This window comes from Adiantum capillus-veneris, chromosome 17 (assembly GCF_014529385.1).
Source record: "Adiantum capillus-veneris isolate H3 chromosome 17, ASM1452938v2, whole genome shotgun sequence".
Classification (NCBI taxonomy): Eukaryota; Viridiplantae; Streptophyta; class Polypodiopsida; order Polypodiales; family Pteridaceae; genus Adiantum; species Adiantum capillus-veneris.
The window spans coordinates 44361689-44378649 of NC_140947.1; the positions used below are offsets into that span (position 1 = coordinate 44361689).

The 16961-nt window shown below is 41.9% G+C and overlaps 1 protein-coding gene across 1 annotated transcript; it reads right to left on the bottom strand.

The window, feature by feature from the left end:
• Nucleotides 1–12839: 12839 nt before the first annotated feature.
• LOC147437139 (uncharacterized) lies at nucleotides 12840–15995 on the bottom strand. Its single transcript, XM_086485859.1, has one exon. It carries the CDS (start codon nucleotides 15465–15467, stop codon nucleotides 14223–14225), a length of 1245 nt encoding a protein of 414 aa, XP_086341985.1. The 5' UTR covers nucleotides 15468–15995; the 3' UTR covers nucleotides 12840–14222.
• Between the last annotated feature and the right edge of the window lie 966 nt (nucleotides 15996–16961).

Consider the following 16961-nt stretch of genomic DNA (forward strand, 5'->3'; position numbering starts at 1 on the left):
TGCCAGCTGGCAGCATCTTTCCTAGCAACCTATCACAAGAAGAAAGTACATTAAAAGCATATGTATGCACTCCACAAGCATCCTTCACAATTTGTATACATACCTCAAAAGTGCGTCGACACTAGCATTGCTCCATCCAAACATCGCCTGAAGGTTAAGGACTTCAAGAGATGCCCTTAAAATGGAGTAAGAGCATCTCTCATATAGTGCAGTGTGTGCCGAATCGAGTAGCTCACTCCTCGTTCTTTCAGAAGCTTCTTCGCATGCACACTCTGGTTCATGCTCCTCCTCTCGTGCAAGGAGATCCTCAACCATTCTATGCAAGTGGTCGTCTTTTGCATCCACGTAAGGAGATGGGATGCGGTCACTCGTAGAGGGAGCAGCAGTTGGCTGATTTGATGTGCTTCCTCCCTCTCTAATGGATTCCTGGCACATGCGCTCTTCCACCCTCCTTTCCCCTCCTCCACCAACCACACGCCAATGAGGGGTGACGTCAATAGCCGCTACAATTCGCAGATTGTTTGTTTCCATCCATGCACGCTTGCGAGGATCGTCCCATAGTCCATAATCTTCTACATGATTCAAGCATATCCGTGGAAGTCAAGCAATGGCGCATTTGCACCGCACGCATGGGCATGGTAATCGCTCGGCCAACCACCGTGATCGATCCGGTTCAGTGGATGGGCCAAAATCATCCCAAGTAACCTATATTAATAAATTACATACACTAATTAAAATCAATTAACCACAAAAAGGTTGCTTAAATATCAGTAAAAAGTAAAAATAAATAAATTGGACATGCATGGTAATCACAACTTTTTGGTAGAAATGTCATTTTCAAAGTACTATGAATACTTTCATTTTATATACATTTTATAAAAAACATAGTACCAATAGATTTTGGAAATCAAAAGCAATAATGTCAAAACGTGGCCTACTCTCTGGCTGGCCTAAAATTGCACCGCGGTAATAATTGCGGTAATACTAGCGGTAAGGCACACGATAATAGACGCGGAAATATTTTTTTCAATTTTTTTTATAAATAGGGACACCCGCGTGCCCTGCGAAGTTCAAAGCCCTAAATTTTGAATTTCATCGTCTTCTTCACAGAAGCCGAAAGCACGAAACCTCTCAACCTTGAGCTCTTCCTCCATCTCTACTCTTCTACTCTCCACCATCTCTGCTCTTCCATCTCTACTCTCCTACCCTCTCCCAACAAGCTCTTCAATTCCATGTAAGTTTTCTTGTTATGTTTCTTGATTTTTTCACACGCATACACACACATGCATACACTTATACACACGCATACACACATGCATACACACACACATGTATACACACGCACAAGTTAACACGCATGCAAATACACATACGCACACACATGCATATGTTAGTTTAAGTTATGCATTAGTACGTGCATACACTAATTAGTGTGTGATTACACACACTAATTAGTGCATGTGTTCTTTACAAACTCTAATTAGTGTGTGCATTACCTAAACTTATTTGCAAAATCTAAACTTAACACTCAATGTGATTGGCCAATGCACACACTAATTAGTGTGTGATTAGTGTGTGCATTGGCCAATGAGATTGACCAATTTAAAACACACTACTTAGTGTGTGCATTGGCCAATGTGATTGACCAATGTGCACACTAATTAGTGTGTGTTAGTGTGTGTTAACACACACTAATTAGTGTGTGCAATGACCAATGTAATTGGCCAATTTAAAACACACTAGTTAGTGTATGCATTGGCCAATCACATTGAGTGTTAAGTTTAGGTTTTGCAAGTAGGTTTAACACACACTAATTAGTGTGTGCATTGGCCAATGTGATTGACCAATTTAAAACACATTAATTAGTGTGTGCATTGGTCAATGTGATTGGCCAATGTGCACACTAATTAGTGTGTGTTAACACACACTAATTAGTGTGTGCATTGGACAATGTAATTGACCAATTTAAAACACACTAATTAGTGTGTGCATTGGCCAATGTGATTGACCAATGTGCACACTAATTAGTGCGTGTTAAACCTACTTGAAAAACCTAAACTTAACACTCAATGTGATTGGCCAATGCACACACTAATTAGTGTGTTAACACACACTAATTAGTGTGTGCACTAGCTAATGTGATTGACCAATTTAAAACACACTAATTAGTGTGTGCATTGGTCAATGTGATTGACCAATGTGCACACTAATTAGTGTGTGTATTGGCCAATGTGATTGGTCAATGTGCACACTAATTAGTTTGTGTTAACACACACTAATTAGTGTGTGCATTGGTCAATGGGATTAGCCAATGCGCACACTAATTAGTGTGTGATTAGTGTGTGCATTGGTCAATGGGATTGACAATGCACACACTAATTAGTGTGTGATTAGTGTGTGCATTGGTCAATGTGATAGGTCAATGCACACACTAATTAGTGTGTGATTAGTGTGTGCATTGACCAATGTGATTGGCCAATGTACACACTAATTAGTGTGTGCATCGGCCAATTTGATTGGCCAATGTGCACACTAATTAGTGTGTGTTAGCACACACTAATTAGTGTGTGATTAGTGTGTGCATTGGCCAATGTGATTGACCAATGCGCACACTAATTAGTGTGTGAATTGGTCAATCCCATTGACCAATGCACACAATAATTAGTGTGTGATTAGTGTGTGAATTGGTCAATGGGATTGTCCAATGCACACACTAATTAGTGTGTATTAACACACACTATTTACTGTGTGATTAGTGTGTGCATTGGCCAATGTGATTGGTCAATGCGCACACTCATTAGTGTGTGATTAGTGTGTGCATTGGTCAATGGGATTGGTCAATGCACACACTAATTAGTGTGTGTTAAAACACACTAATTAATGTGTGATTAGTGTGTGCATTGACCAATGTGATTAACCAATGCGCACACTAATTAGTGTGTGCATTGGTCAATGGGATTGGCCAATGCACACACTAATTAGTGTGTGTAACTACACACACTATTTAGTGTGTGATTAGTGTGTGCATTGACCAATGTGATTGGCCAATGCGCACACTAATTAGTGTGTGATTAGTGTGTGCATTGGTAAATGGGATTGGCTAATGCACACACTAATTAGTGTGTGTTAACACACACTATTTAGTGTGTGATTAGTGTGTGCATTGACCAATGTGATTGTCCAATGCGCACACTAATTAGTGTGTGATTAGTCCAATCACACAAGCCAATGCACACACTAATTAGTGTGTGTTAACACACACTACTTAGTGTGTGCACCAACCAATTACACAAGTCAATGTACACACTAATTAGTGTGTGTTAACACACACTAAATAATTAGTGTGTGCACAAGCCAATGCACACACTAATTAGTGTGTGTTAACACACACTAATTAGTGTGTGCACATGCCAATAACACAAGCCAATGCACACACTAATTAGTTTATGTTAACACACTAAGGCCGATGCCACGGGCGTCCATCTATCCATCACCTATCCCACTTTCTGCCCCAGATTCACGTCGGCGCTCTTCTGGCAGTCAGCGTCGGTCGATCTCGACGAGGGAGCGGAGCTAGTTGTTGTTTTGGAGGGGGGGGGTACTACAGATTCTCCTCCACAGTCACCGCTCTCTACTCCAGCAGATGATGAGGACCATGACATGCTTGCACCAGATGCTCGCGGGTTATACTACCAGGTTCATAGAGGAGGTATGGTGGATCTCGGGACAGCGCAAGGCAGTAGATTCGGCACACACCTCAACCAATTAATCTACTCCACATATATCAATTGTTTTCTCAAATTTGATCAGCAGGATCCCTACAACCTCACATATATAAAGACAACCATGCACATGCATTTCCCCAACCCTGAGGGGCAACAATTCTCAAGGCAATGGTTGCAAGAGCATGTCAAAACATTTCTCAAGAACAAAAAATCTAGTGTGAGGAGAGCTGCAAAGAAGACAATGGAGTCTCCTAAGCACAGCTATCGGCCAGGAAATGTCCATGATGTGGAGTGGGAGACATCTATGGAAGAGAAAGAGGACGAAAGGGCAACGGACGCGAGGATGTATACGCGCCAAGTTGAGGCCAGATCCCATCAGACTCCTACGCATTATGGTTCGGGAGGAAAAACGGCTTGGAAAGACAAATATGTAAGTAAAACACTACAAGAGGTTGTGTGCTCTTGTGACGCTGTTAGCGACGGAAATACACTAGGTTTTTATAACCCCCGGTGTCGCTAAAACCATCGCTAATAGCGTCGCTACGAGACCGTCTCTATATGCGACGCTATAGGCGTCGCTATATAGAGACGCTCATAGCGACGGTCATAGCGACGGTTATAGCAACGTTTACACAGAAGTCTACAACGACGCTCCAGAGCCATAAATAGCGACGGTTATAGCAACGCCCGAGAGAAATGTTTTTGGTGACAGGGCATTGAATGCCCTGCCACCCATCAACCGTATTGTACTTGATTCACTTTTTAAAAAAAGTGCAAGGGTAGATAATAGACCCAAAATAGTCACCCACAAGACGCATTGTTTGCAAAATTGACAAGCGTAAAATTGACAATTTTACACATCATAGGCAAAATGAATTGATTGGCAAATGTAATAATGACAATTGTACAACATCATAGGCATAAAGAATTGATTGGCAAAATGAACTGCGGTGACAAATGTAATAATATACATGGTTCAAAAAGACGTATAAAATCCGTCTCATGATACATAAGCTATGAGAAACCCTAAACTAATGCTATCTAGCTACGGCTAAACTGACGTCGTCTAGTCAGACGTCTCATCGCGTCCAAGCGGCGTATCTGTCGGATTCTGCAAAAAAAGACAATAAGACAGCTTTCAGTAAGTATAAACATATAACGACATTTATAAAACAATACAAAAAATAGAAAAGAGTAAACCCTAATACTAACCATGCCGCCGCGAGAACTGAGAATGTCCATCAGGGCGTTGAAGCCCTTCCTGCCTGCCTACTCGCGCTCATACGGTGTGGGATCACGTCCTGTCATCGACCACTGTCAAAACATACAAAGATTTCATTATGTTAGAATTAAAAAACTCATAAACCCTAAACTATCGAACATAAAGAGCAATACGGAAACACTTACAAAATCGGCCTCAAATGATGCCCATCCACCGCTCCCCAAGTGGTGCGAGCTCCCTGCCTCTACTCGCGCTCTGGCTGCATCCTTTTGTTGCTTCCACTTGTCGGGATTCTCGCGCGCTGCTTTCTTCGCATTCTTCCAATCTTCTTTGGCCAGCCAATCTGGCCTGTTCCACCCATGCTTGATTGCTTTTTGCACTTCGGAACGCTTGTGTTTGCAGTATTCGCGCATTCGAATCTTCATCAGGTCTTCATTGAAGCGCTGATCCCGTGTTGGAACGAGAAACTCATCATGAAGTATGCTGATGACTCTGTCTTTTAAATCACTTGGTACTTCACTCCATTTGTTTAGTATGTAGTGTCTAAACAGCTGAGAGCAAAGACCACGCATGCGCGAGATCACCTTCTTGCCATCATCATCCATGATGATGCCGCCGCTGAAGTTGACGGAGTAAGGCAAACCCTCTGGCCGGTGACGCCATCAATCCCAGATATGCGCTCATCATCTATGGTTCGCCATTGCGTGTCCCGGGCTTTATCAAATCCGTCTAGCCACTCTCCAATGTACACTAGGGACTCTGATACCAACCAACCTTCTGCCATGCTACCCTCCGGACATACCTTTTGACGCACATATCCCTTAAGCATTTTCATGAAACGTTCTAAGAAGAACATCCATCTGGAATGAACTGTGCCAGCTATTTCCACCTCATCAACTATGTGAACAAGAAGATGCACCTGAATGGTTAGCATGGTAGTAGGAAAATGTTTCTCAAACATGCACACAAGCTCCGCAGCATTTAGTTTGGCGAATGGTATGGAGTCTACGTTGATCTCCTTTTGTGAGATCCATTGCACCAGCTTTGCAAGTTTGTAGATTGTGTTACGGATGTCGAGAGACAAACATCCCTCAATGGCAACCGATAAAATAAACTGTAAAGTATGTGCAGCAATGATATTAAAGTCCACATTTTATGCAATGATATTAAAGTCCACTATGAACGTACCTGACACATTTTATGCCAATCGTGTGACTTCAAACCGGTAAGCTTTCCTTCTTTAGTAAAACACGTTCGGAGCGAGTGCATTACGCCAGTGGGGGTCCGCAAAGATCGAATGGTCTCTTTTACTTTGCGTTCTTGGGCTCCTGTGAAAATCCATGGTGCTTTAGGGAGTTTTATCGATCCATCAGACGCTATTTGCGGCCAATATTGCTCCATACGATCCACATTTCTAAGGTCAACTCTGGCTCCCAAAGTATCTTTCTTGCCGGTCAGATGGTCCCATAGTAGATTACCCACATTCTTGAATATGTGCATTGGATCGAGCAAGTGATTGATCATGAGTCGGGGCCAGTATGGTAACTCGTACCATAGAGATAGTCTCTTCATCCCTGGAGGCAATCCGTCATCGCACATCTCCTTCTGCTCTAACCATGCTTGTGCAGACATCCTTGGTGGCTCTCTTCCCAAAAAGCCGTCGCGTAACACATGATTCTCTGGAAGATACGCTTGATGACCTTTGTAGATTTGCTTCTTCAGTGAGGGCGCCCTACGTGCATTCAGTCTAGGTCCACATGTGACACATGCTCTGTATCCGCTTGTTTGAAGCCCTGCATGTATACACATGATAATAGATCAACTATGGGAAAAAACAAGATTTACAGTGTTTGAGTGAGGAGTGTCAATAGATCACCTGAGCATTCTGTTAGCCCGAGATAGTCATGCATGGTCCACATTAGAATGCCTCTGATCAAAGCATTCCGTCGTCCTGTGTGTCGGCTCATATCCACCACCTCTATGCCAATCCACAATAGTTGTAGCTCTTCCAATAGTGGACGAAGATACACATCCATATTCTCCACTTTATATCGCCCTGGCACAATCAAGCTTAGCCATAGGTGCCCCTTCTTCGTAGTCAACCACGGGGGAATGTTGTAGTTGACGATGACAACGGGCCATACACTGTAAGATGTTGATCTTTGACCAAATGGATTTACGCCATCCATAGCCAGGCCTAAGCGCAAATTTCGAGCTTCCTTGGCAAAATCCGACCATGTTCCATCTATATGTTTCCAGGCTACGCAATCTGTAGAAATTCGTAGCACACCATCCGAAGATTTATTCTCCTCATGCCATGATGCTAGGGCGGCCATGGACTTACATTCGAAGAAATGCTTGATGCGAGGAAGCAGAGGAAAATGTCGCAAAACCTTTTGTGGAATTTTTGTCCCGTGGAGATCTACTCGATATCTTTCGGAATCACATTTCGGACACTTCTCCATGTCTATGTATTCCCCTCTGAAAAGAATGCAGTCATTAGGACAAGCGTGGATAGAATTGTAATCCATCCCCAAGTTTCGCAAAATCTTTCTTGCTTCATCTCGAGAATCTGGCATCACATTGTCAGCTGGTAGTATGTGCTCTTTAAGCAATCTACACAACATAAAAATACGATACAATCGTGTAAAAATCTATCAGATCATTATACATTTAGAGTTTTATTAAAGTAAACTAATTGTAATAGATCACCTGAAAAGCGCTGTGACGCTAGTGTCACTCCATCCAAACTTTTCCTGCATGTTGAGAAGAACCAGGAGTGCTTTCAATCTAGACATACGTGCTCCATTATACAATGGCGTATCGGCTTCACTTTTCATATCATCATAGATAAGCCTTTCTGAATCCATGATCGTCTCGATCATTTCATCAATCTCGGGCTCAAACATTGCCTCGTTGGGAATGTGCTCTGTATGATCATACCCCGAGCTGTCAAAGGCTACATCTTGTGGCCTCACATATGCTGCTTGACCAAAGCGCCTGCGAACACGTCTATTGGGTTGCAAGATTGCTGCTTGTTGGCCAGCGTCAGAGTCCGACGAGTTATAATTGGCAACAACTCGATCTATAATAGATGGATCGAACTCGCCAAATTCACGAACGTGCTGCAAAGAAACACGTCTTGTCCGTCGCACAGCATGCTTGCATTTATTACAAGGACATAAGACCCTCGTTGAGAGATAGGTGTTTCGGTTGGACGGTCCCACATCCTCGTCACTACTCATAATGAGGATAAAAATCTTATAACCTGGACAACAAATTTAATATTCTATTGGCATTCTTCGTCTTATCTCTCTCTCTCTCTCTCTCTCTCTCTCTCTCTCTCTCTCTCTCTCTCTCTCTCTCTCTACCTCACATTCTCTAGTCATATCCAATCCCCGCACACCTCGGTCTAGAGGTGCACGGAGATCAGAACCACCAGGTTATAATCTCGTCTTTATTGGTCAATACCTATATTTGTGGGTACAAGAAATCTACAGACCCACGTCTACATGATACTACTGCATGTAGTGGACAAAACCCCTTTGCCTCTTCTCTAGCTGTAGCACTTCACAGCATCTTAACATCTTTTCACAGTAGATCTTTTCACTATTCGTCTAACTCTAAACCCTAAACCGTAAGTAATTCTTGCGTAGACTCGATCTAACGTAAATAAGCGTAAATCTAAATAAACGTAAATCTAACTAAAAATAAACCTAAATCTAATTTAACGTAAGTCTACATCTAACCTAATCTTTAACGTCTTTTGGGATAGTTTCCTACGACGTTAAAACTCTCTTCTTCTTGTGTGTGTGTGTGTGTATGGGTAAACCTAAATAAACCTAAGTCTAATCTAATATAACATAAATCTAAATCTAACGTAAATTATGTTATATTAAAAACAAAGAACTAAACTAACAGGGATTATAAGAACCTTAAAACTGATTTAACACATAATTTTTCACATAACTCAGCAAGAGTTCGCATTCTCATCACTAAAGATGTGAGAGTTAACTTCCGGTGGTGACGCTGCCTCATCTCCATCCACATCTGACGACAGCAATTGGCCCTTTGGACCGTTCTTGCTCTTGTTACTAACTTTGAAGTTGCTGTTGAATGACTAGAGGTTGTCTAGATGGTCATTGTCGGGGATATAGTAACTCTTGCCGCCCTGAAGATCCACCTTCTTCCCTATCTTCTGAAGACATTTCACCAGTACTTTTGGATCGACGGAGCCCACCATGAGTGAAGGCAGCAATACCCTATATTCCATTGAGGGCTTTCTTCACCCGCTTCATACAGGCATCGCAGTCTATGGAGACCTAAATCTAATCTAATATAACGTAAATCTAAATCTAGTGTAAATAAACGTAAATCTAACTAAAAATAAACCTAAATCTAATCTAATTTAACTTAAATAAACCTAAATCTAATTTAACGTAAGTCTACATCTAACCTAATCTTTAACGTCTTTTATGATAGTTTCCTACGACATTATAACTCTCTTCTTCTTGTGTGTGTGCGCGTGTGTGGATGTGTGTGCCAATAAAAAGAGATAAATGGTATAACCTTTCTATCACCCATGCCAAGTATGATAGATTGGTTATGCCATTTCCCTCTTGAATAATAGGTCTTGAGTTCAACTCCTCGTCGGCTAGATCTTTAGGTCTTTTAATTTTAATTAGTTTCCTACGACGTTAAATTAGTTTCTCTCTCTTTCTCTCTCAATGTGTGTGCGTTTTTTTGTTTATGCATGTTTTCTCTCTCTTTTCCTCTCTCAATGTGTGCGTTTTTTGTTTATGCATGTTCTCTCTCTCTTTTCCTCTCTCAATGTGTGCATTTTTTGTTTATGCATGCTCTCTCTCTCTTTTCCTCTCTCAATGTGTGTGTGCATTCTTTGTTTATGTATGTGTGTGTGCATTTTTGTTTATGTTTGTACTCTCTCTCTCTCTCTCTCTCTCTCTCTCTCTCTCTCTCTCTCTCTCTCACACACACAAAAACACTATGTGTGTGTGTGTATGTGAGAGAGAGAGAAAGAGGGGAAGGGAACATGAGAGTGAGGAGAGGGAAGGAGCATACCTGGCTCTCCTTCCTCTCCTCGTGTGTGTGTGTGTGTGTGTGTGTGGGGAGAAGAAAGAGAGAGAGAGAGAGAGAGAGAGAGGGAGAGCGTTACCTGCTCCTTGCTTGAGGGCGCCGAAAAGCTCAGATCTGAGATCTGAGTTTTTGGGCGCTCTCTGTTATTTTTTTTAGCCCAGCCAGCGTCGCTATGAGCGTCGCAAATTTACTTGTAAATTTGCGACGCTCATAGCGATGCCGGGAAATATATTTTTTTTAGCGTCGCTGTGTGAGCGTCGCTAATATAAATAGCCTCTTGTAGTGAAAATATTAGTTTTATTGTAAAAAAACCTAATGTTTTTTATTTAATTAATTGGTTGCTATTTTTTTGTCAATTTAATATTACAATGAGTCACCCGACCAGAGATGTGCAGAGATATAGAGAGAACCATACCGAGTATCAAACTTGGTGTTGGTTGTTTGAAAATCAAATGATCTCTCGAGAGGAGTTCGAAAATGCGTGCAGAACTTTGCAACATGTAAGTTTAATCTTATTTAAATTATCAAAATGTTGATTTTATATCAAATATTAAGTAACAAAGTGTTAATTGTTTATTTTCCTGGTTTTGCAGAGTCAAGGAGTTCCACGCGAGATGCCGCCCTCTCCCCCATGAGCATCCTCTTGTATACGCGGGCTTTTTTTGCCCTCTTCCCCATGACCATCCTCAATTTTGTATACGTGGGCTTTTTTTGCCCTCTTTATGTAAATGTAATTACCTATCAATTTTTGGCTCAATACCTCCTCCAATTGTAATTCCACTTATGTAAATGAAATTATCAATCTTTTTTTGGCTCAATGTATTGTCCAATTGTGATATTCTGTTGTAATTAATAGAAATTTTGTAAAATATTTTAAATAAATAAAAAAATAGATGACCTTTTGGATGGTCCTGCAAAGGATCATCCAAACGGTCATCTGTTTTTTTATAATAAACCCGTTTGCGATAATGCTCGCGATAACACAAAAGCGGTAACAGTCGCGGGTATGCTTGCAGTAACACACGCGAAAATATAGCCGCACGCATTACCGCAGACTTTACTACTAGACCATTACCGCAATGTTTGCCGTAGTCTTTTCCGCATACGAGAAATTTCATATTTCTAATTCGTTTGTTTTTTTGCGGTAATGCAGGCAATAATACCGCGCATATGTTATAGTGATTGATTTAATTATTGGGCATGCCAAAAAGACACATAGAAAAGAGCTTGACACTAGCCTAAGGTCAAGGAGGTCATAGAAAAGCGAAGCAGTTTGGACATCTTGGGAGATCCGATTTTACCAAAGGTCAAGCAAACAAATAACTATAGTGAGTGTAAGAAAATGTGGAAGGAAGTTTTGACTATGAAAATGAAGATTGTCATGAGGCCAGTGATAAATATGGAATCAAGATTTTATCTCACTTTTTGAAGTAGACCACTTATTAGCATTCCATCTTACGATGGGCAAGAAGATGCCAAGATTATAAGTTTACAGATTTAGGCACAGAGAGGATCCAAAATAAGTATACAATGCTACACATCTATTTGTCAAAGAGGAAGAGCTCTCATCAAAACTTTCAAGCAATATAAGGATACATTTTCTCAGTTGTATCGTGATTTGAAAGGTTGCATCCCAAGATCTTATAAAAGGTTGGATTCAAATATTTGTCAGCACAGAACAAAGTCTTAAAAGGATGCAAAACCAAGTAGACAACATCTTATCCCTCTAATGTGACATTTTTAAAGAACATAAAAAGGAAGATAGAGAAACTTAAAGTAGGTAAAATCTTACCTACAAGGTATTGCATACTTAGTCCCAAAGAAAGCCTGGATCCCAAGATCTAAAAGGTTGGATCCAAAGATCTGTCAGCAACAAAGAATGTGTCTTAAATGGATGCAAAACCAAGCAGACAACATCTTTATCCCTCTAATGTGACATTTTCACACTGGAGCAGGCAAAATCTTACCCACAGGATATTGCACACTATCTATATTAGTCCCAAAGAAAGAAGTAGGATCAAGAGTGTAAGTGAATCTCGAGAGGTAAATTCTCCCACCATAGGAGGTATGTGTGCATATATATACATTTTTATGTACATATTCTTAGGTTGCAATCAATTGTCTATAACACGGAAAGGTCAACATAAGACTACTTTTGCCTCGGAATGAGGAAATTATGCCTATCAAGTCACACCCCACGTGTATACTCTAAATTGAGAGAAGACAACAATGGTCAATTGAGACAACATGGTCTTGTGCTATGTGTAATTGAGATAGTTGATTGTTTGGTAGTATTCAATTAATCTAGCCATGAATTGCTCACCTCTCTTGTGCTATGTGTAATCAAGCTAGCCGATCGTTTGGCAGCATTCAGTTAATTGAGCCATGATCAATGGCTCACCTCTCTAATCCAAAGCTCTTACACCAAGCGACAACTTAGAGTTGACAAAATATATCTAAAAGAGAATTCTAATAACGTAAGTAGCCACCTAATATGAATTTATATTGGTGATCCTAGCTCCTCAAACAATCATGTAGCAGCCTTATCATGCCTACATCATACATCTTGGAGTACATAACCATGTTTAATGGACTTTATGAGATCTGAAATTATCTTGCCTTAAGACATCATGGAAAAAGTAGCATCAATGATCCACACATCAAATTGATTTTAAGATAGGATACACATTCCATTTGCAATTGGCAACAATCATCCCTTTAGCGTCATGCATATAATTAAGAAGTGTCGTGCCCATTTAGAACATCAGTAATGCGAGCTTCATTACGGTTGCTTCCATCAATTTGGCTTATTTTGCACAACGTAGCTGCTTCTTTATATTCATGTGTGTGGCAATTTGCAAATGAGTTATGATTCCATATCCGTCAAGGAGGTCGTCGGTTGAGCCAAGTTCTACAGCGAACTCAGCAGCCAGAACGAGCCCAATCGAATGCGTTCAATATTTGACAACTCAGCAGTCAAAATATTGCCAACCGGATTGCATGGGCTGCTGACAACTGATCTGCGCTCGGAATTATCTCTGCCACAAACTCTACGTACCTGTGTCGGAGAGCACTGAAGTAGGCCCCTCTCCCCACGACCCTTGACAGCCGGGAATGGTCACTTGGTGACTAATACAAGCCCCCGCATGGCTCCCGGCTCTCCATCGATCGCCATGCAGTCACTTGTATTATGGGGGATGGTCACACTGAGTTTATTGAAAATATGTCAAGGTATCATTCTCTTTTCCAAAAGAAGAGCTGAGAAGGCGTTGGGACTCTGCCTATGAGAGAGAAGCTGGACACGCTAAACAAGTCTACAGCCATGAACTCAAGGAGTTCTCATGCATGTACAGCTGCTCTTTTGCCATACATATAATCAAGGACAGTGTTGCACAAGGGGGGCGAGCAAGCATGGCGCGGCCCCAGCTTTCATTAAAGGTGTGATCTCTCTGCAATCTTGCTCGCTCCTTATATTGGTGGCGCTTTCACGTGCGGTGACATTCAGGCCGTCGCATGCACATTAATTGGTCAAACGCAGAAATTAGAGTCCGATTGGGCACCAACAAGGGCAACCACTTGCCACAGAGCAGACGAGCGAAGACCGGTATTAGGAGTGTGAGTGTCCTCTTATGGAAGCTGTGATGTGCTTTTCCCTTGAGGAGATTATTGCCAAGGCATTCCATGAGCTCCCCATTTCAGTTCAGAAACTCCATGATTGAAACCTGGGAATTCTCAGCATTAAACTCATCAAGAACATGAAGAACACCAATGGAGTTCAGCATACCAATTTAAGCTTACTCTAGATACCAATTTGTGGTATATATGTTGCATTGCTTGATAAGAACAGCCTTCACGTTCATGACTCAGAATTTGGGAGGTTTCAGTGAATTTTGAGTCGGAGACAATGTTTTCCAAATGACCTGTCCACTTGTAAGTTTTAACCAGTTCTGAAAACAAGTTTGTTTGGAGCCCTGGTATGTGGGTATCCAAAGTATCTCAGGAAAATTGCATAATTTGAAATTAAGCAGATGCATTTAATCTCAGTTTTCTTGGCAAATGCTGAATTGCATTCCCCCGAGGCTGCAAATATGTATTTGCACCCTCAACTTGAGCACCTTACGAAAACAGAGTCCTCAGAATTCATGCCATATTTATGCTAAGGAGAAAGAAGGAAACGATATCTACATAGCTCTTATTGTAGCCGGTGGAGTTATGATAAGCTCTGATTCCAGTTTCAGCTTCTGTCTTTCCTCTTCTTTGGGCCTGCAGCCCAACCCTTGACTGTAGATGGCCTTGATTGCAGATGCCCCAACTCTCCACCAACCTTGCAACTCGTCAGCCCACGTACTAACCTTCACTGCTTGCCACACAAGGTGGTGCTTCTTCAACCACCTCTCAAATGGTGCTAAATCATGATTCAACCAGAAACTATTAGCCCTTGGAGGTAAAGAAGGCAGCACATATTTACTGTACACATTAACGAAGGCTGGCGCATCTGTCGAAGTTGCAACATTAAAATCTGCGTGGGGGCAGGTACCGCTATGGATCCCAACCATGTAGCCAGGACGATGAGTCGGCACTACAGGCCCACCACTCGAGCCGCCGACTGTAGAGCATTTGTAGAAGCAATTGAAATTGCTTACATTACTTATGGCTCCTGGAGAGCATATCAATGAGCCATCATTGATGGACTCAAAAGTTTCATAAAGTAGCCTATAGAGTTCTGCTTTTTCCACTGCCAAAAACTTGTATAAATCCATGATACCATGGTCTTCTCTCTCCTCTATAAGCTCCTCGTAAGCTTGCACCAAAAAGGTCTGTGCGCGAGGGTATGTAAAGGTGGCCATAAACTTTTGATCGTTGCTACACTCTAATTGAGGGCTGCAAGGTAACAAGAGATCCTTCGCAGCACACTGCCCTCTCGGAATCTTGAATATTGCGAGATCTTGGTCTCCGTCATTGACCACAGCTAATGGTTGCGGTGAACAATCAAAGCCGCATTGCCGAAACTCTGATGTGCCCACATCTCTGCCAAAGCAGCCGGTAAGAACCGAGAAGCTGTTGTCACCAAATACAAAGGGTGTAGTGTCTGCATGCTTTAATTGGGTGAACTCCTTTGTGAAGGAATGTCCTGCGGTCATTGCTAAAACATCCTGACCTTCAGTTGCAGGACAAGCAATCCATGCAGTGAAAACCATCTCTCTTCTTGCCTTGTAGCAAAGTTCTCCTTTTGCTCTAAACACACAATTCAGAATGTTGTCGATGCCCAAGCGAGGATTCTTAAAAAAGGGCTTTGATGGACTGTTGCTCTCAGGTTCTTGAAGTCTAGAGAGCATGAGTTCTCTGGACTGCTGAGAAATCTTGTAAAGCTTGCAGAATTGAGGACCGCCTTGAACATAATTGTCAGTGCACGCTCTCTCTGGCATAATAGCATCAGAGAAATCCAAAATTCTGTTCGCGGCCTCCACTGGCCTAATGACCGGCCTAATGAGTTCACCTTGTGTGATGTATTGAATGTCAGGAAGGACGTAATCATGATCTGGAGCATCAGAGAAATCCAGAAATGTGTTCACGGTCTGCACTGGCCTACCCACTGGCCGAGTGAGTTCACCATATGTGTTGATGTATTGGATGTCAGGAAGGACGTAATCAAGATCCGGATCATCAGAAAAATCCAGAGTTCAGTTCATGGTCTGCACTGGTCTACCAACTGGCCTAACAAGTTCACCATGCTTCTTGATATGTCCGATGTCAAGATCTGGAGGGGTACGTTTGCTGAGGGGATCATCGACAGAGGCGTCCATGTATGGGTTAGGGTTACAGTTATTCACAGAGAAGTTGCAGGAAAGCGCAAGTGCAAGTTAGGGTTGTCGAAAGGAGAAGTACCAGGAAACCGCAGATGCAGCTTAGGGTTGCAGAAGAGGACGTCTCGTCGATGTAGCCTGGAATCCCGAGTTTGCAGAGCCTGGCAGCCGAGGTGGAGACAAAAAGTGCCTTTGGAAGTTTTGATTATTTAATCATATTCAACACGTCACCAAGTGACCCACACGATGACATTGGAAGCTTTTTGTAGTGATACTTTAGAGCCGAGTTGCACTCTATGCTAGCAGGATTAAGGGCTGGAGGCACTTAAAAAGGAGACACCGGGTCTCACTACAAGTATAGAGGTAGCGTTGCAGCGGATAAGTATCGGTCGTCCTGCGCTTCCATTGGAACAAACTGGAGAAAAGCACGTTGTGTTCTTCTCTCTCTTGCATTGCAAGTTTTAGAAGTGAGATTGCATACCTCATCCGGATAGCTCTTGATATTTTGAAGCATAGTAAGATTTTGAAAAGGCAAGGCAGAGAGATATGATGCATGAAAGGCATGTCTAGAGATGGAGTGTGTGTAGGTGACAGGACAGCCAAGGTGGCCCACTAGTACCTTGTTTTGATGGGGTGAGACCTTAAAGCAGGAAAGGGAGCTTGTGGAATTGTGATGACCATTGGCAATGGGAGGAGGGGAAAAGTTCGTAGTGCAAGAAGGAGGTCCATTTTGCACATGAGCGAAAGGGATTGACGCATGAGACGTGAGTACTTACGTCAAAGGTTTTAATTTGAAAATGCCACATCAGTGTCATTTTGGAATTAACCATTAGGAAGGGAATGAAGTCTAAGGGGGCCTCTTTATTTGCCATGGGATTAAAAAGGATATTATGAAAGGGGAAAATGGGTGGATGGCATGTGGACTAAAATGGTGGGTATGGCACAACCTAAAAGAAAGTGATTAAACTTGCACTCTTTTATAAAATGTAAAGTAAAAATCCTTTATAAATTCAAAATTTTGATTTTTTTTCTAGAAATTTGGGGTAAAAACCAATCCTTTCTCTCACAGTGGCTGCCAGTTTCTCCCCCCTCTCTCCTAAAAGGGGCTTCCTCCAA